Source organism: Microtus pennsylvanicus, chromosome 9, assembly GCF_037038515.1.
Source record: "Microtus pennsylvanicus isolate mMicPen1 chromosome 9, mMicPen1.hap1, whole genome shotgun sequence".
Lineage (NCBI taxonomy): Eukaryota > Metazoa > Chordata > Mammalia > Rodentia > Cricetidae > Microtus > Microtus pennsylvanicus.
Genome location: NC_134587.1, coordinates 61,065,905 through 61,087,468, shown reverse-complemented (window position 1 = coordinate 61,087,468; position 21,564 = coordinate 61,065,905). Strand labels below are relative to the sequence as shown.

The window sequence follows — 21,564 nt, the reverse complement described above, 5'->3', positions numbered from 1 at the left end:
TGTTTTTTTAGATACCATGGTTAACATCAAGAAAACAGACAAACTGTTATGAGGAGCGCCTTGCTCCCTAGAAACCAAGAGATGGCATCGCATGGCAGAAAAAGGCCTCCTGAGCTGCTGAGCCTGTGTGAGGCAGGACACACGTGCCTGCCATCTTGAGCCTTAGGCTCTGCCCAGCCGTGTCATATACCTTCCAGGCTTTATTGTTTCGCAGTGTCTCCTCAGCATGGCAACACTTAAGCGCATAGGTGTCTGCTTCTCTTCTGAGCAAGTCCAACCTCTCTGGGTGTGAAAGCCGTGTCTGTTAGGGGAATAAGGCGCACAGCCAGGGCACGGGGACACATGGATTCTTCACTCAACTGAGCCAACCGAACTTCCTCAGTGTTTCCTGTCGTGGCCCGTGAGGGTCCAACATAAATTCCCTAATTCCTCAAACCGGCTGGAACGGAGTCGCGAGGAAAAGAACTGACACAGCTTACACCGTCATCATGGAAAAGGCCAGCTCGCCGTTTATTCTCCAAACATTTTATATACCCACACCAAATTGAGCAGGGAAGGGGGAAAACACATTACGCCATCACCTAGACAACCAAGTGCCTGGGCTCAAGTCACATCCGCATCTAGCAGTCAGGTAGGCCCTGAATTAGCATCTCTATAAGACATCCTTCCAAATTACAAAAGAAAGGAAGCACCAAATATCTGAACTCTTACGTCATCAGCTTCAGTCAAACATCGCTTCTCAGGTAATCCACATCTTAACAAAAGAAGCTAGGAGCAGGCATCCTGGCCTTTGTTAAGGGCAGAGACAGCTTGCCTGCAGAGCTACGTGGTCAGCTCAGACCGGACTAATGGCTTTTGTGCCATATCGAAATATGGGCCCACAGTTTCCTCACATTTAGGACCCTGATTGGCAACCAGAGGGGCTAGGTGTCTCTCATAGCCTAAAGGGAGAAAACTATTTTTACTGTGACCTTGCCCTGCTGTAGATAGAGGTCAGCCTTGTATAATTTTTCTAGGCAATCTTGACCGATCAAGCATAAATCAAAGTGATGGACAAGGAAAAATAATAAAAGTATTCATCATATAAAAAGGTCAGAGGGGCAAAGAGCAGAAGTCCTCCTGTAGGGGGAAGGAGTGGTCCAAGCCTTAGCTCTGTGGAATGATTGGGCAGTCTCTATCCATCACTTACTCTCTGGGATGGTAGGAGGAGAAGAGGGATAATTTTTATGTGATCAAATGGTAACTCTTCTGGCTTGATGACAGACTACACTGACAGCAAACAATGCCACCAAGTGCTCCTGGGAACCTTATGTTCCCCAGGATGCAGAGGCAGCAGGGACACAGACAGGGGCCACCTTTAGAGAACAGGTGCAAAGGTGATACTTATGAACTGAGGACACATATGCTACTAAGAGGTCACAGAGAAGTGGATGGTTAAGAAGGCGCTTGGGTCATTGCTTCAGTGTCTACAAGGCACGTGTGTGTTGCCTGAGGTAGACTCCAGCCGCACTCGCTGCTCAGATGAGAAGTTTTACAATGTCCAGCGACACAGCCAAAGAGCTAAAGCCCACATCCTGCCTGACTCCAAGTTCCATGATTTAAGGACCATGTTTGTGCAATGTACTGAAGACCCTTAGGTTCTGTAATGAAGGTTCTTTGTAGTCTGGGGAACCAGCATTAGATTTGCTACTGACCTTTAAGTATACATTAAAGGGTTTGAGCATAAAGAAAAAGATACATACACAAACACATACACACACAGACACACACACACACACACACACACACACACACACACACACACACACACACACTAGTTACTGGGACGTTTCTCCACAGAAAGGGCTGCTCCCAGCTTACATGAAGCATGCTTCCTCCTCACTTCCTAGGCCCCCACCCCCACTCCCACAGGACTTTGGTGGATGAAGAGGAAAAGTTTGCATGAGTTTTTAAGTGACTTCTTGAGGCAGAAAGACTACCAGCTCCTTGTTACAGGATAGTTTAAATGTGATCTTACCTTAAAACAGGGAAAATATTCAGGTTGGGGATTCTTAGAGACTTCCTAATTGTTCTACAAGATTCACTGGGTCCTTACTTCTTGGGTCATGTGTTCTAGATCTGGGTTAAAGTTCTCAGTTTGATTTATTTATATATTTGGTAAAGTTACAGTCACAAAGATTTTAGGGGAATTACATACAACCACTTGAACTCATGGTAACTGAGCAAAAGTATTAATAGCTAGAAAAGAAAGTCTAATTCAATATCCGGTCACTTCCGGTGTTACTCTGCATGGTTTGTTTTTGGTTATCAGTCCAAGAAACACAATAAATAGCTGTGCTGTGTCATCTGGCGAAGGCTGTGACCACAAAGCTCCAGGGTGCTGTGTCACGGCCCTCACTCACGGCTGTCCCTGGAGGCACACAGAAGCCACCGTGACCTCAGATGCTAGGCCACCACTCCAAGACCCGAACACACGCACAACTGTCCCCACCCCTTCCCAGGGAAAACCCAGAAAGGCCCTCTCAGTGTTTCTGGCCGCTGGGCTTCTTAGGGTGTTTGGGCTTTGAATCTTCACCCTTTCCATTTCAGGTTGGGCATCCAGATGAGACCGTGTCCTTGCTGAGAGTCAGTTTCAGCTCCTGTGAGACAAAAAAAAAAAAAAAAAAAAAAAAAAACACAAACCCTTAGGCAAGAACAGAAAAACCCACCAATTCTCTAGAATGCGTGGGGGGTGGAGCATTTAATTAACAATCTCTTATTTAGAATGTACTAGATACTCTTTTGTTGTTCTATCTGGCTTTTTGTTTGCTTGTTGCAACAAGGTCTCACATAGCCCAGGCTGCCCTTGAACTTCCTATGTAGTTGAGGTTAACCTTGAAGTCAAGAGCCTGTGGCCCTCTACCTCTCACCATGCTGCCTCATGTCTTCTTTTTCATAATGACTTGACTGAAATCCAGTAATTCTATATCTAAAAGCCACCTTTTAAAGAGAATACTTTAGAGGCTTGGAGGTATTCATACATGTACAGCTATAATTACGGTACAAGTGGGAATGTTTTAATCACCAACTCTCCCCAAACCATATTCCGTAATGATTTTCCCCAATTCTCTCTTCCCGCTCCCAATAGCCACTAGTCTTTATGCCCTTAGGATTTGCCTATCCGGGCATTTCATACACGTGCCACTCTGCATCTGGCTCTTTCACCAGCGTCTTTAAGCTCCATCCATTGTGTAGCAATGCACAACCTCGGGTTTCTTTATGGAAAAAAAATATCCCACTGTGCAGATTTATCTTATTTGGTTTGCTCACTCGTCACTTTATGGACATTTGGCTATTGTTGAGAATGCTGCTCCAGACACAGGTATGTGTGGTTTCATGCGTACTTGTACTTCCGATTCTCTTCTCTCCTTGGGTGTAGAATTGCTGATTTTTAGAGGAACCAGCAAAGTGTTTGCAGAGCAAGCGCATAGTCACCTCTCTGGCTCCCAGTCTCTCTCCACACACGCTGTCGTCTGCCAGCGTAGCCAATGTGAAGGGTATCTCGCTGTGGTACTGACTTCTACTTCTCCAGCAACACTGGGTACCTTTTCATGCACATATTGGGCACTGGGTATCTTCCTCGGATGTATGTGCAGTCAGACGATAATTTCTGCAACTTCAATTTTGCTGTAGAGTCTTTTCTCACACCATGTCAGCAAAACTGACTGTTGGCTTCTAGGTGTCACCTGCACCCCAGTTTTGACTCATATGGTAGAAGCATGTGGTAAAGAAAGACAAGTTAAAACATGTCATTTCTAGGGTCAGGAACCTTATCAAACACTGCTCACTGAATCCTGACATGGGTGCAGGAGCTGAGTGAGGCTCAGCTATCTTTACTGTGTGTGCTGGGAACTGAGCATTTGTCTGAAGCCATGGAACTGTCTGGAAGAACTTGGAGCATGTCGATAGCTCCACCACTCAGGTATAGTTCATTTTGTTTAGTTTTCTCATTGTGATCGTGTGTGTGGTGTGGTGTGGTATGGTGTGTGTGTGTGTGTGTGTGTGTCTGTGTGTGGACTGTAGAGGCCATGTGCTTCCACTAACCTAGGCTCCAGTAAGCACTGGGGTGGCCAACAGTATTTACTGGATCATCTTATAGAAATCTTCCTCCTGACAGCACAGTGCTTGCTCTCATCGGAGTTAGGAAGGAAGCAGCTCTGAGGGAGAAGCTGCAGCAGTGGCTGGGAGAGGATGCTCTTCTCCAGCTTGCCTGAGGGAGGCTCATGATAGATCCAGTTTGTAGTGGGCCAAGGGGAGTTCCAGAGCAAGCTGGCCAGCCAGCAGCGTGCATTCTGGGCTTCTAATCCTATAAAATGAATTCCTTTCCTTTTTTTATACCTGCCATTTTCAGATGACACGATTGTACTTATATATTATTTTATTTTACTTCTATAAAAGGTTGGGGCACCTATCAGATGAGGTGGCACATACCTTTAATCCCAGCACTTGAAAAACAGAGGCGGGCAGATCTCTGTGAATTCAAAGCTAACCTGATCTACAAAGTTCCAAGCCAGCCAGGAATACAGGGTAAGACTCTGACTCAAACAAAACAAAATCGAAACCAAAATAAAGAAAAAACAGTGAAGTCACCTAAGAGCAAGGCACCCCAAAACTGGGGAGAGGATTAGGGCTGAGGTATCTGCAACCCTGGAGCCCTAGGTCCCGCACTTTCTCCCGTGGATGCAGAGTGTAGGTCCTGGAAATGCATGCGATGGACCGAAAGGCTCCCACTCTGGCAGGAAGCTGCCTCCCCACCACAGACTAAGGCAGCGGCAGCTGTTTCCTGTCTTTGACGAAGAGGAAAAGTCCAGAGCCACTGACGAAGGCCCCATAGGCCCAGAGCTGAGTGTTGGAGAGGAGGTGGGGGTTGCCCTTAAGAGGGGGCCCCAAGAGCCCCGGAAGGCTGACAACATCCTACGTGGAGTGGAGTGTAGATTGTGGGCGGTAGCTACAGGACAGTTTCCAACCCGAAGAGCCTCCCCCCACTTTTTTTAAAATTTTATTTATTTATTAAGGATTTCTGCCTCCTCCCCACCACCGCCTCCCATTTCCCTCCCCCTCCCCTGATCAAGTCCCCCTCCCTCATCAGCTCGAAGAGCAATCAGGGTTCCCTGACCTGTGGGAAGTCCAAGGACAGCCCACCTCCATCCACGTTTAGTAAGGTGAGCATCCAAACTGCCTAGGCTCCCCCAAAGCCAGTACATGCAGTAGGATCAAAAACCCATTGCCATTGTTCTTGAGTTCTCAGTAGTCCTCATTGTCCGCTATGTTCAGCAAGTCCGGTTTTATCCCATGCTTTTTCATACTTTTCATAGCGTTGATTTGTGGAAGGGAGGGGGGGGACTTTTTTGTTTTCCAATGGAAACGTTTAGAAAATGCGCAGAGGTATCGCTCCAGCTGGCCTGGGTCTAAAAGAGCCTTCCCTTTTGTGTCTCCCTTAGGGTCTCTTTTTCTCGTCAGCGCTATGGCTTCCTTTTACACAGAGCAGGGAGAGTGAGCGGGTCCAAGCAAACAAAGGACTGGTTGAATGGAGCAATACCTCTGCGCATTTTCTAAACGTTTCCCTTCCACAAATCAACGCTATGAAAAGTATGAAAAGGACGGGAGAAAAACAAAGCATAAACAAATAGAAGTCTTAGGTATTTCTTAAGATGAGCCTCTTAGCCGCTGCAAATAATTCCAATCAGACCAAATCAAACCGAATTTAAAGATGCCCATGTTTAATGCAATGCTCCCAGGCAGTCCCCAGAAAGCATTTAGAGGGAAAGAAAGGAAAGAGGAGACCGCTCAAAACCCGAGACCACGTGTTCATTCTCGGGGAGGGGGGCAGTTTAAATAGCCTGTGGGAGTGGTCTTGTCCTTCCCTGGGGAGGGGGTCACCATCTGTGGGTTTTCTTAACCCTCCCTGGGGAGGGGTCTTCTGCCAGGGGCTGGGGTGAAGCCCCCAGGAAAACAAGAAGAACCAGAAATGAGAGCAAGCATAGTATTAAGTAAGTAAAATCTCTGTTCTCAGCTAAAGAGGCAAAATTCATCTTTGTCTTTAAAGGCTACCTTAAATAAAACCAACACAGAGATGTTAACAATAAGACTTAAATAAAGGTTGGCAGAGGAGGAAATACTAATTTTTAAGTGGGTCTTTAAATTTTATTATTTATTTATTTATTTATGGTTTTCTAGACAGGGTTTCTCTGTGTGACAACCCCAGCAGTCTTGGAACTCACTCTGTAGTCTGTAGACCAGGCTGGCCTCAGACTCACAGAGATCTGCCTGCCTCTGCTTCCTGACTGCTGAGATTATAGGTGTCTACCACCACGCCCAGCACTGTTTTTATTTATTTATTTATTTAAACTTTCAATGTGTTTGGGGAAAAAAATGAACTTTGAAGCCAGGCAGGGTATGTATGCCTACAGTCTTAGTAATTGGGAGGCTGAGGCAGATGGATTTGAGTTCAAGACCAGCCTGTACAACACAGTGAAAATCTGTCTTAAAAAAAAATTAAAATCCTTTGATAACAAATTTACACAATGTATAAAAATTCCATTTTAATTAACAACTTAAGAAAAAAATATGGGAGAACACAGTCACAGTCTCGGGAAATTTAGAAGAAATGTCCAGGCAAATAATAAAAGATCACATAACTGGAAACAATATGAGCCACGTTCAGTGCCTATGGGGACAGTGGGGACTAGAAGACCAGGTGTCACAGGGAAGGGGTCTGTGGGATGGAATCTCTGGCCTGGGATTTGATCAGGGCAGGCTCTATGTCCTGGCATACTTATTATTAATTTGGTATCTGCACATTTCCCGAGAATAGACGTGGTTTTGAAAACAGCATCATGGGTAAGGACAGTGAGCGAAGATTTAAAACCCCCAATTACCTTGGTTCATTGAGGCATTTGTAAGAATAATGATGGCAGAATGAAATCGTTCTTCATTCAGAATTAAGAACTTGCCAGTGATTTGGGTTAGATGAAGAGGAAGGGTTTAGAGTATAAGTTTTCTAGCAAATTCTTCCAGCTTGTAGTATTTTTTTTTTTGTCCTGGATTCTGCGCAGAACAGGTAATTCAGATAGTCAAATAATGAGTTTTGAAGCATACTATCTGTTCAGGTTATATTCTCACCAAACTGTCCCTGGCTCCTGAGCCTGTAACCAATCAGCTGAACTCATTTTATCTCCTTGTAAATTTGGGAAGAAAGATGGGTGAATTCCCTGGGAGAGAACTAACCCAGGTTTCACTATGCCTTTTGCGACTTGAGACAACTACCCACAGACAAGTGTGTGGGAGGCACTGGACAGCGAAGGCTTAGTGGATGTAAATGCAATGAACCTGAAGAAGTCAAGAATGAGATGGATGCATATTTACAACAAGAACCACAGGTACCTTTTCTCCAGGTGTGTCTACATTTGTGGGTGCGTCTGGCCATGGCATCCCGGTCCTCCCACCGTCTCTGTGCTCCAAACCAGGGCTCTGAGCTTCCAAGTCTTTCCAGGATGACTTTGTTTCGTTTCCGCGCTTCCATAGGCTCCTGTTCTCTTGTCTTCCTGTTTAGACTCCAGAAAGGAATACACACATTCTTTCATCAACCCAGAGTTATGGTACTGAAAGTTCACTCCGCATTCACAAAAGGATCAAGTCACCAGGCTTGGTGGGCTCTGGGTGATGTCAGGGTTCTCGTTTGCTTCCCATTGAGAAACATGCACAAACCATCCCTCTCCATCCATGTGCCAGGATGCTTTCTGCCCAGTGGAGGAATGGGCACCGCGTGGGTAATGATGTCATGCCCCTAAGGGTGAGTGGTGGCAGCCAGGGGGCAAGGTTGAACAGAGCCTCGAAGGAAGGTTGACAGCAAGAAGGGGAGGAAGACCCAGTGACCATGTGGAGAAGCCCGGCAGACAGACACAGGAGTCTAGCCTGTTTTGAAAGTGTTAAATGCTTCAAACCAGGTACAGGTGCATATTTTAGAGAGATCATTGTGGGGTAGAACTAGCCTTGGCTCCACACAGCTTCCAAGGTTGCATGAAGTTTCAGCTTGGGTGAGGCACACTTCAAAGCTTTCTCCCTTGTTGTGATAGATATTTTTGACTAAATGCTTTCTCATGTGTAATACAAAACCTTTAAGCCAGTGCTCTCAATCTTCCTCATGCTATGACCCTTTAATACAGTTTCTCATGTTGTGGTGACCCCAGCCATAAAATTATTTCCTTGCTATTTCACAACTACAGTTTTGCTACTGTTGGGAATCACAGTGTAAATATCTGATATGTAGGATATCTGATACGTGACCTGTGTGAAAGGGTCTTTCAACTCCAAAGGGTCAAGACCCACAGATTGAGAAGCACTGCTTTAAATGGTTGACTTTGGTTGTTTGTCTGTTGAATACTTGTCACCGATTTCGCTGGGTGCATGTCCAAGGAGTTTCTCCTTTTCCTTCAGAGGATCCCTCTCTGATGGCTTAATTGAATGCTCTGTTTTCTACTGAGTTGTTGGTCTCTGAAGACACAGGTACATTTTATTTTAACAATGATCTTTGTAACCTTGTTAGTACCATCCAAAACCAAACTAAAATATTCCTCAGCCGGGCGGTGGTGGCTCATGCCTTTAATCCCAGCACTCGGGAGGCAGAGGTAGGTGAATCTCTGTGAGTTCGAGGCCAGCCTGGTCTATAAGAGCTAGTTCCAGGACAACCTCTAAAGCTACAGAGAAACCCTGTCTCAAAAAACCAAAAAAAAAAAAAAGTGTAAAATATTCCTCAATAGGTAATGAACAGAGTATGACTTACAGGGGAGGGTGCCACTCATCAGCCCAAGATGACCCAACAGTGTCCTCAACAGTGTTAATCTAGCCAGGCATGGTGGCACACACGTTTAATCCTAGCACTCAGGAAGCAGAGCCAGGGCTATATAGCAACCCTGTCTTCGAAAACCAAATAACAATAGCAAAATAAATCAATGTCATTCTGTAGAACATGCATACAGTAACAGAGCCAACCACATTCCTTGCAACCTCCGGAGCCTGGCTGTCATGATTGGCACTAGAAGAGTTGGGGGCAAGGGTGGCATGCACCATCTTCACTAAAGAGATGGGTTTCAAGCACATGCCTTTAATCCCAGCATTTGGGAGGCAGAGGCAGGTGAATGTCTGTGAGTTCAAGGCCAGCCTTATCTACAAAGTGAGTTCCAGACAACCAAGGTTACACAGAGAAATTCATCTAGAAAACAAACAAACAAAAAAGAGATGGGTTTCAGTGTGTGACGTATCAAACCCATCAAATGGTATGCCTTTACTGTAAGATACTGTTTACCAAGTACCATATGTATCTCAGTGAAGACAGAAAGATTAAGTCAGGAGTAAATATCTAGTTATTGGCTGAATAGTTTCTCTCAAAGTGTTGACTGTTGCTTTTTTCTTAAGAAACTGGCCAGCTGTATTTATACTTTATAAATCACGCCATTTTCAGTGCCCGTGAAGCAGACAGGATCCCATTGACAGCACCTCTGTCTCTTGCCTAAGTTGGCGGTTTGGGTGCTGGTCTGTAGCTTAGTCTGTTATGAATCTGGAAACAGCTTTAAAGGGTTAAAGAGTTCAGGAGCATCTGCAGGAAAGCCTGCATTGCTGTGACCCTGTATGGTCACCAGCAAGACTCTACTCAAAGCGGGAAGGCTAGAGAGGTCTCCCAGGGTATATAGCTACCAAGGATGGAGCACCGCTCCTTTTGCAGAAGGGAGGATAAAGGACTCATGACAGTGTTCATAGGTTGGTTTCCCGGAACATGGAGGCCTGCCGCCCTTCATCCTCTTGGAAAGCAGAATTCTAAGCTGGAAGAAACCACATGTTTCAGAGGACAGGGCCAGCGTAAAGGGGACAACCATGCTCTCACCAGGGCATCAGGGCTGAGCCCTCTGCACTCTGCCAGACAAGGATCTAACACTTTGCAAGGCTGTCGGGCACTCTGCGACTTGGACACACTCTGCACCCTCTACAGTGATGGCAATTTTGGCCAAGTTGTGCAGCTTCACTGTACCTCAGTTTCCTCACAGCGTCTGCTTTGCCTGGTCATTGTGAGGATGGAGGTTGGGAAGGTTCTATGGGCAGTTCCTGGAGCACAGCAGGCATGTGGCTGGGCAGCTGTAACCCGGGGCCTATTCTTGTGCCTTGATATACCTTAGCGCCTTATGAATCTGGAAACAACTCTAAAGGGTTGAACAGTTCAGGAGCATCTGCAGGAAAGCCTGCATCGCTGTGACCCTGTGAGTCAGGGAGCCTAGAGGCACTTTGAATTTGGCTCTTATGACTGGACAGAACACCTCGCCTCTATATCACCACAACTCTGCTCCCTGCCCTTGAACCCAGGTCTAGTCTGGGGCTGGCTAAGACAAGGGCCCTTCTATTACCTTCTGTGTGTGAAGTTATTTCCGCCGTCAGTCTGTCCCCTGGCTCTCATGGCAGAGGCTACCCTCTGCAGAAGCAGCCAGTTGTCTCTGTTGATGATGGAGAGCCTTTCTTCCTCCACCTGCGGACACACGGACCCCTCAATAGCACACGGTTCCCCCAGACATCCTTTTCAAAGCCACACTCCATAGGTCCCCTGAGGTGTCAGCAGCAGATAGCAGAGGGCACCTCAATCCTGGGCCCTGAGACAAGAGCAGGGAGACCACTCCATCCTTGGGTTGCAAAACACTGGGCTGGGCTGCCGCAGCAAGGAGTTATAATATCGTGTGCATTCAAGTTATCTATTAAACTGACATGTGGCGGCTGTGCTAGCTGGGGGATTATGTCAGGAGAGAATTGTGCTGCTTAGAAGAAGTGTATACTTAATTCCAGAGGGAAGAAAAGAGTATGCCTACAGCCTCCTGCAGTGTGCATACGTGCGTGTGTGTGTGAGAGCGTGTGTGTGTGCGAGCATGTGTGTGTACGAGCATGTGTGTGTGAGCATATGTGTGTTCATGTGTCTCAGCCTGCCTGTGGAGGTCAGAGGACAACCTTGGCTGTCCACCTTCATGGTCTGTTTTGTTTGAGATGGACTCTCTTGTTTGCTGCTCAATAGGCCATATTCCTTGGGGAATTCTCTTCTCTTTCCTCCCCATCTTGTCAGAAGAGCGGCAGGACCACTAAGGCCTGCTTTCAGCTTTTACACGGACTTGCTGGTGTTCAGCTGCCCTTCAACTGTGTTCGACAGATTGACAAAGTCAATTACTTTCCGTTTGCTGGGGGGTGGGGGGGAGCACACCACTTCAGGCATGATCATGTGTGGCTCCCTCTCACCCATGACCCAAGCTTCAAGGAACACAAATCTGGAAGGGGCCAGCAAATTTAAAGCGATGATGCTAATTAATTATCTGGAGCCAAACTGTACAAATTGCTCTAAAGTTACCTGTCTGTGTCTGTGCCATTGCAGGGCAATGTCAGGAAAGGTTCTGGTACAGTCACTAGCCTGCTCCATCAGGCAGGTTCAGTTCAGCTGGCCTGTTAGGTGACACCTGGCTTTTGACAAGGCCAAAGAGCTTGTCTACTCCCAGTCCAGAGGCTCTGAACTGACGTCACCTTGTAAGCTGGGAATGTGGTTAGAAGAGGAGGTGGCACATACCTTTAGTTTCTTAAACTTCAGGCAGAGGTGGCCATAAGTCTGCGGTGGGTGAGTGTCCACTAGTGGTTGGGCATTCAGGACCTGCGGCACAGAGTGGGCAGTGGGACACCTGGGGCAGTTTGAGCAGGTTCTGTGTCATCCCCATTAGGACCTTGTACCCAAGATTATTATTATTACATATTTTTTTCAGAGGTGATGGGAGTATTTATTTTTTAACCTTTTTATTCATTTTACGTACCAATCACAGTTCCCTTCCCAGTCCTCCCCCTCCTCCCCCTCCCCGCACATCTTCCCACCCTCCCATCCACTCCTTAGAGAGGGTAAGGCCTCCCTTGGGGACTCAACAAAGCCTGGCATACCAAGCCCCTCCCCCATATATTAAGGCTGAGCAAGGCATCTCTATGTAGGGAATGGGCTCCAAAAAGCCAGTTCATGCACCTGGTCCCACTACCAGGGGCCCCACAAAAGACCAAGTCACACAGCTGCCACCCCCATTCACCCATGTGTGTACATGCACATTCACTGGCTTTTCTGGCCTTTCATCCATCCACTATCATTTATCTGTCATCCGCTTATCATCTACACATAGAGATGAAGTCAAGGATCAATTCATGCTAGGCTAGAGCTCCACCGTGGAGACAAAGCTCCAACCATCTCTTTGTTTTTATTAAACCACCAGGATTCAGTTCTGGGGCTCCATCCTACTGGCATTGTCTAATCCAAGTCACTCCCACAGGCTTCCCCCCTGAACATCCTAGGAGATCAAGTGTCTACCCTCAAGATGTATGGGCCTCACGATGGGCCTCACATTTCAGCACATAAAGCTTTAGGAAACCTTAAACCATATCCAAACCACAACACACTACATTCCAGAAATAACTGAACAGTAGTCTGCGGAGAAGTTCCTTACTCTTTATACAATTTTATATCAGTCCTTATGGGTAAAGAGCCCTATTGACCCAGCTGCCCACTGACGGATATTTGAATTGGTTCCAATTTCGCTATTACAAAAAAAAAAAAAAAGCTGCAATGAAAATCTTTTGCAATTTGTCTTTGTGCATTTGCCAGTCTATCTGGGATTGGAGTTGCTAGGGTAAAGGATAAACGTGTGTGCAATTTTATGAGGTATTGCTCAGTTCCCCCACGGGGCTCTGCCTTTCACACACAGCCTGGCAGAGCGTGGTGGAGGCTCTTTCCCCAGAGCATTGCCAATGACGCCTGGGCTCCTCACCAACCTCAGAGTTGAGAAACAGCCTTAGAGGGCGAGCTTAATTTGCATGTATCTATTATTAGTGGTCGGCCATCTTTTCCACAGGCTAAAAGCTGTCTGAACTCCTGAAGACTTTTTTTCTTATTGCTTATCTACTTTCATTTCCTTAGTTTTAGAGTTTGTTTACATATAAACTCTTGATGTAAATTATAGTTATTTTTTCTACTTATACTTGATTTTGTTTTGTTTATTTTGGGGGCCATGCTATAAATCTTTTTATTAGTCAAGTTTATCAGTTTTCTTTCTTTTTTTTCCCAAAGGGCTTTGATTTATGGTTAGTAAATTTTCTCTACTCTGATTTTATAGAATAAGTTTCCCATCTTCTAGTACTTGAGAAGTTAATATTAATTATTTTTATGCTTAGTCTTTTGGCTTGCTATTTAAAGCCAGGATCTAACTATGTAGCTTTGACTGTACTGAAGCTCACTATGTAGACCAGGCTTGCCTCTGCTTCCTGAGTGCTGGGATTAGAAGTGTGCACCATCATGCCTGGTTGTGTTTTTTGAGACACAGCCTAGGCTAGCCTTGAAATCTTGATCTTCCCCTCAGCCTCCAGAGTGCGGCTGGAGTTACAGGCATGTGTCATCACATTCTCCACACACACACACACACACACACACACACACACACACACACACACACACTTTGTTGTTTTGAGACAGAGTTTCTCTGTGTAACAGCCCTAGTTGTCCTGGAACTTACTCTGTAGACCAGGCTGGCCTCAAACTCACAGAGATCCACCTGCTTCTGCCTCCCTGTGCTGGGATTAAAGGTGTGCACCACCACGACCCGGCCTCTTGACTTATATTTAAATCTACAATCAGAGTACGTGGGCTAAAGACACTAAACCCTGAGCGTCCAGACTGAAACTCCAATCCCAGGAATTGAGTGCAGAGACGGGATCCTTTGGAGGGAGGTGAATCTGAACAAAGCCTGGGAGTCAGAGCCCGTCACAAGATGAAGGGAGAGCACTGGTCCTCTCTGTCATGTGAACTGAGAGAAAGTGTGCTGTTTGCAATGCATGGAGCCACCCTTGCTAAGAACTGAACCCTGCCAGGCACTTTGTCCCTAGACTCCCAACCCACAGAATGGTGAGGAATAACTCTCTGCTTGCTCAGGCCAAGGCAAGAACAGACCCAGGTTTCTCCTCTGTGTAGGGCATTCTCTCGCTCAGTACTATTTTTCTCGTTGCTTGATACACTCTGGCTGGGGCCTGAATACTCGTGTCTTCCAGCTTCGTATGTTGAAATTTTAACTCCTAAGATTAGGAGGTAGAGTGTTTGGGAAGTGAGGAGGCTCTGGGTCAGGGCCTCCCTAAACGGGATAAGTGGCCTAAGATATCCTAGTGAGAGGGACCCAGCGGGAAGGCACCATCTATAAAACCAGCCCTGGCCTGGCACTACAATTGCCAGCATTCTGACTTAGAACCTCCAGAGCTATAAACAATAAATCTCTGTTGTTACAGGCAGCCCAGATAGATTAAGAGACAGTTGTCATTTTTAACGTGCCCTCAGGCTCATGGGCTGGAAACTTAATCCTCGGTGCAGAACAAGGATGCAGCCCTGTGGGCAGGTCTTGCTCAGAGCTGGAGCCGAGCTCCTGTGAAAGAGACTCAAAGGGTGCCTCTTCTTCACTCCCCATGGAAGGACACAGTTCTCCGTCTTCTGCTTCTACCACCAGGGGACACTGCAGTAAGATCCATAGATATCCATATGAATGTATATTTATATATACATGTATATACAGTATATACATACACACACACACATGTATGTGAAGCACCTTGATTGTGTGTGCCAAGCTTCTGGGACAGTGAGAAGACAACTGCTGTCTGCAGGGACCACTTTTAGTATCTTTTGGTTTTCAGAAGCAATTGCGGTTGAGTACTTTGGGCCTTTGTTCTGTCTCTTGAACGCTGTCACATGCTTAGATCCAGAGCCTTGTGTTGGGTTTAGCATTTGCTATCATAGGTGAGCCTTCTCCCGTCATACTTTCTTTTCGGTATTTCCTGTGTATGCATGCATTGCTACCAGGTAAGCTTGATGATGAATGTTTCTAGCCCCAGGGGGAACAATAAAACAGTAGGTCTTCCTGAGGATTCAAAACAATTCAAGGGAAACGTCTATATTTGTGCATCAAGGGTTTATTCTTAAAAATGTTGTACCCATTTCTGTTTGTCCAGGTCTTCTACTGTGATCTTCCAGAATGTTCTGTTGCTCTCAGCACAGGCATGAGAAGAGGTGTGCTTAGTCTTCTCATCCCCTTTCCTGTCATTCTAGAGCTGGAATCCTGGATCACTCAAAATCTACAGGTATCTTTTTGGTGGTAGCCAGTGAGCCAGCTGGTGATGAGGCTCCTGCCTGGCCTCAAATGGAGGCCCGTCACCAGGGGGCTGATTTTACAGTTAGAGGTCTAGAAAGTTTGGTCCCAGTCTTGGACCTCTCTCAGGAGAGTGAGAATGAGGGTTAAGCTAGTCCCCAGTGCTAAGCAATTTGATCACCTATGCCTGTATACAGAAGCGTCATTAGGAACCCAAGGGACGGTCTGGCAGAGGCTTCCAATAGTTGGATGCCATGTGGAGGTCCCTAGAGATGGGGATTCTGATGGGAATGTAGCGCTACTAATTATTGTTTTACTCTGCCTTTTCCATGTGAAATGAGGTGGAGCGTTTTTCACAGGCTCACTTGCCATCTGTATACATCATCTGGGAATCTCTACTCAGTCTTAATTAGATTATTTTCTTTCTGTTGAGTTTAGGGGTTCTTTGTACATTTCGGGAAACGTTGTTTATCACATATATGCTTTCCAAACGTTTCTCCAGGCTGGGGCTTTTGTTTCTCGCAACATTGTTTTTCACCGCAAAGAGGTATTTTGAATTTTGACGAAACTCAGTTTATCTATTATTTCTTTCATTAACTGTGCCTTTCTTTGGTTTTGTATAGGAAAAATTATTCAATCCAAGCCATCCAGTGGGCTAATAGTGTTAACTGAGTTCAAACATTTCCCTACTGATTTCCTGCCTGGCAATTCATTTCTGACTGAAGGTGTTAGAATTTCCCGCTAGGACAGTAGCACCATGCGTTTCCTTTTCCCCTTTAAAAATCATCATATGTTTAACTGTAGCTGTTCTCATATACTCACATAATGTAATTGGAGCGCATTAGCCTTCTATTGTCCTTTTGTGGTCCTCCCTTCTCAATTCATCATTTTTCTTGCCATTCTAACTCTCCTTGTCCCAGGACTTGACGCTACTGTTAGCAGCAAACATGTCAAGGACTGCCATCCTTTGGAAGGGCTGACCCCGTTGTAATCATACACTGATTTTCTCATCCCTGGTAACACTCCTTGTTTTGAAGTTTGCTCTGCCGAAGATTAAAAACGGTTATTTTTGCTTCCTTTTAATGAGTGTTAACATGGTGTATTCTTTTCCATTTATTCGTAGTCTATGTATCTTTAGACTAACGTGAACGACTTATGATCAACATACACGCACATACCCATATGTATTTAAATATATTTTTGATCCACTTTGATAATTTGCCTTTTTCAAAAACATTCATCCATTATTGTGTGTTGGGGTGGACACGCTGTAACGCATGCATGAGTGTACATGCTGTCACGTGTGTGTGGAGGCCAGAGGGCAATTTGCAGAAGTTGGTTCTTTCCTTATAACATGTGAGTTCCAGAAAAATCAAACTCAGGTCATGGGGCTCGGTGACCAGAACCTTTACCTGAGGAGGCTCTCCTGGCTTCCAATCTCTGTCACTTGCTTGTTGCATTTAGACTACAGACATACAAGGCGTGTGACCATCCCGTAGGAGTCACGTCTGTAACATTTGCTGCTATGTTCCACCCATTGGCCTTGTCCATTGCTCCTTTTTTGTTTTCTACTAGTTTTCTGCCTTTTCTCATTTTATTTGAAATCTTAAAATGTTAATTTTAGGACTGGAGAGATGGCTCTGCGTTTAAGAGCAATGGCTGTTCTTCAGAGCTCCTGAGTTCAATTCCCAGCGACCACATGGTGGCTCACAACCATCTGTAATGAGACCTTGTGCCCTCTTCTGGCCTGCAAACATGCATGCAGGCAGGACACTGTATATATGATAAATAAAAAATCTTTTAAAAATATTAATTTTATGTTATTTGTACAAGTATTTTGCCTGTATATATGTGTACTGCATGTGTATCTGGTGCCGGAGGAGGCCAGAAGAGGCCACCAGATCCTTTAGAATTGGACGTGTGCCTCCACGTGGGTGCTGGGAGCCCAACCCAAGTCCTCCTTTTGCAAGAGTAGCCAGTGCTCTTAACCACTGACACAACTTTCCAGCTACACCAGTTAAACATTTTAAAGACATTTTAAAGACTCTTTTTTATGGAGTTTGTGACATACATTTGCAACCATCCCAGTCAACTTACTACCATCACAGGGAGGATTAATATTAATATTAATTCAAATAACTTTCCCATGAATCATGGGTAGTGCACTACCTTACTACAACTAAATCCTATTAATTCCCCTGCTCCTGTATCACTGAAGACCTACACAATCTAAGCCACTGTGACTCTCTGTATTTAATTAATCTCTTATGACATATTTGTGTCTGTTTGCATGCATGAGCACAGCCCACAGGTTGTCAGAGGACACATGACAGTTGGTTCTCTTCTTCCATCATGTAGGTCCCAAGAATTAAATTCAGGTCATCATAGCAGAATGTGCTTTATCTGCAGGGACATCCATCGAACACCTTAGATTGTTTCTTACTTTTTATTTTTCTGAGGTTCAAATGTAATATGCATGCCTATGTGTATTTGAGATTGCTTTATGGCATTTTCTGGGCTCCTTGGATCTCTGCTGTAGTGTCTGGATGTGGGGGACACTGCCCCTTATTATTCCTTCTTATAGATCTCCTTCCTTTCTTCTCCCTTTGTTGTTTTTGCTACTGGCACGTTACACTTCTGTACTCGTACCACTGTGTTTGGATATTCAGGTTTGTTTTCATTTTTCTTTTTCTTTCTTTTTTTTTTGTTAGGCGTTGGTTCTTTTTGATTTCAGTTTCGAAGGTTGCTATGGTTTGCCTCTGTGATCGCCCATGATTCATGCTGAAGCTTAAGAAGCGGAGCCTTTGGGGGAAGTGATTAAATCATGATGTTTCTTTTCTCGTGAATGAAATGAAAGCCCTTATAAAACAGCCATCAGCAATCCACCTGCCCCATTAAGGCTGTCATCTTGGAAACCACTCTTTGCAAACACTGAGTCATCCAGATCCTTGAATATCTTGGACATGTGGTCTCTTGAACTGTAAGAAATAAATGCCTGCTGTTTGTAAGTTGTCTAGTCCGGCATGTCCTGTTACAGCACAAAGAACAGATCAGTGCAGGCTTTATCGGTGCATCTTCAGATCTGCAGACCCTTCCATCAGCAGCGGATGCCCGGCAGACGGGGAAGGAGAAAGTCGCATTTCCAAAAGAAGCAGCAGACAGAAGGATGTGTGAGCTATAGAGGCGCTTGCGGAAGAGTGGGAGCGGGTTGGAACGGGCACTCAGCTCCTAACGTAACTACTGAGACTCTAGAAGTGGCCCTGGGGTGTCAGAGGTGACTGGGGTACTCCGTTCTCTTTTCTCTGTTTTATCAAACTCTCTGTGTTTTCAGAGAATCTCAATCTAGCTCTAACTGCCTGAAAAGCTGAGATCCCTACTCTTCACGTGGAACATGGATTGGCTTTTATTCAAACTAGTTGAATGTGGGGTGTGAGAGAGGGATCTCTGGCCTTTGCCACGCCCCGTCACCCTTCTTCCACCTGCTCATAACTGTCTTCATCTAACAGGGCCCTTGGTATCCGGGTCACAGTCACACTTTGTCCCTGTGCTGTTTGTCACCTTGACATAAACATAGACATCTCTAGGAAGAGGAGCCTCAGCTGAGGAAATGCCTCCATCAGATTGCCTGTAGACAGGACTGTGAAACATTTTCTTGATTAATGATTGATGTGGGAGGGCCTGCCCACTGTGGGCGGTGCCGTCCTTGGGCAGGTGGTCTTGAGGTGTAGAAGAAAGCAGGCTGAGCAAGTCATGGGAACAAGCCAGTCAGCGATGCTTCCCTGTGGTCTTTGCTTCCGTTCCGGCCTGAAGTTCCTGTCCTGACTTCCTGTGATGTTGGACTATGATGTGGAAGGATGCGCCAGATAACCCCTTCCTTCTCCGAGTTGCTTTGGTCATAGTGTCTTATCACAGCAATAGACACCCCAACTCTGACAGTCTCCCCTCCCTCATCTTGTGCCTGTGGGTATGTCCCACCAGCTTCCACTGTCTGACCTCCTTAGCTTCTGAACTCTCCACACCCTCCGTCGCCACGGTTTCCATTCCGAGGTTATTTCCTCAGCTAGTGTGCTTCATCCCAACCCCTTTTCTTTAGCTTTTCCATCAGTGAAGCCCAAGGCTGGTCCCTGGACCTTGCGTGCTCTCCCTTCCCGTCCTTGTCTCTGCCTTCGCTTCCTCCCTTCTCAGTGAGACTCAGGGTTTGTTCTGTCACGTGTTAGCACCTTCACCTTTGAGTCAGACTTGTGGATTCCCAGTCTACTGGTTCTGCTGGTAGTCATAGCCAGATCAGGTTCTCCAGAAACCCCAGCCATAGGCTTCTGGGGTATTTCTGGCACATTATTCAAAAATTGTGTATTTGTGCCGCAAGTCAATGCTCCCAAACACCTCAGGGCCCCAACCGACTGTCCACCTCACTGAGTTCCATTTGTTCATTCAGCCTTCTCCGCTGCAGCGACCATTTCCAAACAGCTTTGTTTTATGACTACGCTCAGGTATAGAGTCTGGTCCCACACATAAGCTCAGGCGACTGTCTATCTCAAAGGGTTTGGGCCAGTCCCTGGGATACAAAAGAACAACTTCCCACAGGGCTGGTCTCCAAGATCACTCACAGAAACAACAGTCAATGATTCTGGCTTCTTAGTGTGATATCATCACTAAGCAATTACTAGAGGTTGATAATACCACAGTGAACAGGCGTGAACAGAGCAGGTGGAACAGGCGCTGTGTGATGAAGCTGTGTGTGCAGCATGGGGGTACAGACAGGAAACCAGAAGACCACGATATGCTTCTTGTAGAAGGGAAGTGAGGAAGTTTGAGATGTCAGGAAGCTAGCTCAGACCTTTGAAAGAGCTGGGAGGAGTGCTCCATGGGGGTCTCCTGTGGCCAGGGAGGTGGAGCATCAAGTGAACCTGGCAATAAGCTGACCTCTTAGGGTGACACCTGAAAGTTCAGAGGAAATAGGATTGACTGTCTATGTGGTACCTGGGGCAACCCCTGAAAATTAGTAAAGAGGATCACCCCATTCCTGGTTTCCAGAGTCAAGGACATCCTCCCTCAAGGGTTTCCACCATAACTGATGGAAATGCCATTAGCAGATGTGCCCACTAGGAAGGCAGGGCTCCTTCATGGAATTTTAAAAATAGATTTATTTTATTCATGTATTTTTATGTAATCTGCACGACAGAAGAGGGCATCGGAGGGAATGGGGATCAGGTCCCATTACAGATGTTTGTGAGCCACCATGTGGGTGCTGGGAATTGAACCTGGTTCCTCCGGAAAAAGCAGTCAGTGCCCTTAACCTCTGAGCCATCTCTCCAGCCCCACTTAATGGCATTCTTAAGCAACATCCGCATCCTCATCTGGGTTAGAAATAATCCTTGTCTCTTGCCTTTCCAGGGGCAGGCAGACTTTATTCTTCTCTGGTGCCTGCAATGTGGACCAGGAGCACACACACAGCTCTTTGTCCTAAGGTGATTTCGGGGGAAACTGGGTACTCTAAGAACACACTGTGACACAATGAAGAACCCCTATAGGAACTGTCATTCTGGGGCCGGAGAGATGCTTAGCCAGGTTAAGAATGCTGGCTGCTCTTCCAGAGAATCTGGGTTCGAATCCCAGCACCCACAACTGTCTGTAACTTCAATTCCAAGGAAGCTGGCCTCCATAGGCACCAGGTACACACGGGGCACACGGACATGCATGAAAGCAAACATTCATATGCATAAAACAATTTTTTAATAAAAAAAAACTACCATTCTGACCATCTGAACCTGTGCCCTGCTTCTCTGGTCTTTATCAGGCACCCCAAAACCCAGTCCCCCAAAGCCTCTATCTTCCTGGTTCATGTCCTTTTTCCCTGGTTTCTGCCCGGCACCCCAAAGCCCAGCATGAGGCTAGCCCATGTCTTCCTACCTTTTTCCTGTGGTCCTGGTAGGTTTTCTCCCAGGCTCTCTGCAGGTCCCTATTAGCCCAAGGGGTGGTCAGTCGGGGGAATCTCTGCATCTCTGATCACAAACTCCAGGCTCCCTTCAGAGAGAAGCAGGTGGAGCCTACAGCCCTAGCAGAACTGTTTGTGGGGGTCACGTGACTGTTACCATGGTGCCCAGGCCTGGGGCGAGCCGGTTCTGCCTGTGGAGGCTTTGGAACAATGGATGAGAGCTAAGAGAAGAATAGACTCTCTCTCCTTCTACTCCAGCGGTTGTCTTGGGTCTTGATGAGCTCACTGTTGCTCCTTTGAGGAGAGCAAGTCAGCTCCCAGCCCCAGAAGACAATGTGAAGGTCAAAGACCATCTCCTTCACCAGAAACGAATAGAGTGGACCAGCCCCCCTCTCACACTGGTGTCCTGACTCA

At 46.1% G+C, this 21,564-nt stretch overlaps 1 protein-coding gene across 2 annotated transcripts; it reads right to left on the bottom strand.

Moving 5' to 3' along the window:
- Nucleotides 1–2,125: 2,125 nt before the first annotated feature.
- On the bottom strand, nt 2,126–21,281 carry Cfap97d2 (CFAP97 domain containing 2). 2 transcript variants are annotated; one of them, XM_075984501.1, is made up of 5 exons: nt 21,126–21,281; nt 11,627–11,707; nt 10,434–10,552; nt 7,423–7,592; nt 2,126–2,639 (listed from the first exon to the last, which is right to left on the bottom strand). In XM_075984501.1, the coding sequence occupies exons 1-5, from the start codon at nt 21,213–21,215 to the stop codon at nt 2,572–2,574; spliced, it is 528 nt and encodes a 175-aa protein (XP_075840616.1). In that variant the 5' UTR covers nt 21,216–21,281; the 3' UTR covers nt 2,126–2,571. The 2 variants fall into 2 exon arrangements, with proteins under 2 accessions (XP_075840616.1, XP_075840617.1); XM_075984502.1 differs by lacking the exons at nt 2,126–2,639; nt 7,423–7,592 and having other exon boundaries at nt 10,430–10,552; nt 21,126–21,234.
- Nucleotides 21,282–21,564: the final 283 nt, after the last annotated feature.

What these genes read in the sequence shown, in the direction of transcription:
- Cfap97d2 (XM_075984501.1), bottom strand. Translation starts at nt 21,215, where the DNA reads ATGCAGAGATTCCCCCGACTGACCACCCCTTGGGCTAATAGGGACCTG. An exon ending in ACCAGGACCACAGGAAAAAG is followed by an intron (nt 11,708 to 21,125) that starts GTAGGAAGACAT and finishes TCTGTGCCGCAG; the next exon opens with GTCCTGAATGCCCAACCACT. An exon ending in AATAACTTCACACACAGAAG is followed by an intron (nt 7,593 to 10,433) that starts GTAATAGAAGGG and finishes TCCTTTCTGGAG; the next exon opens with TCTAAACAGGAAGACAAGAG.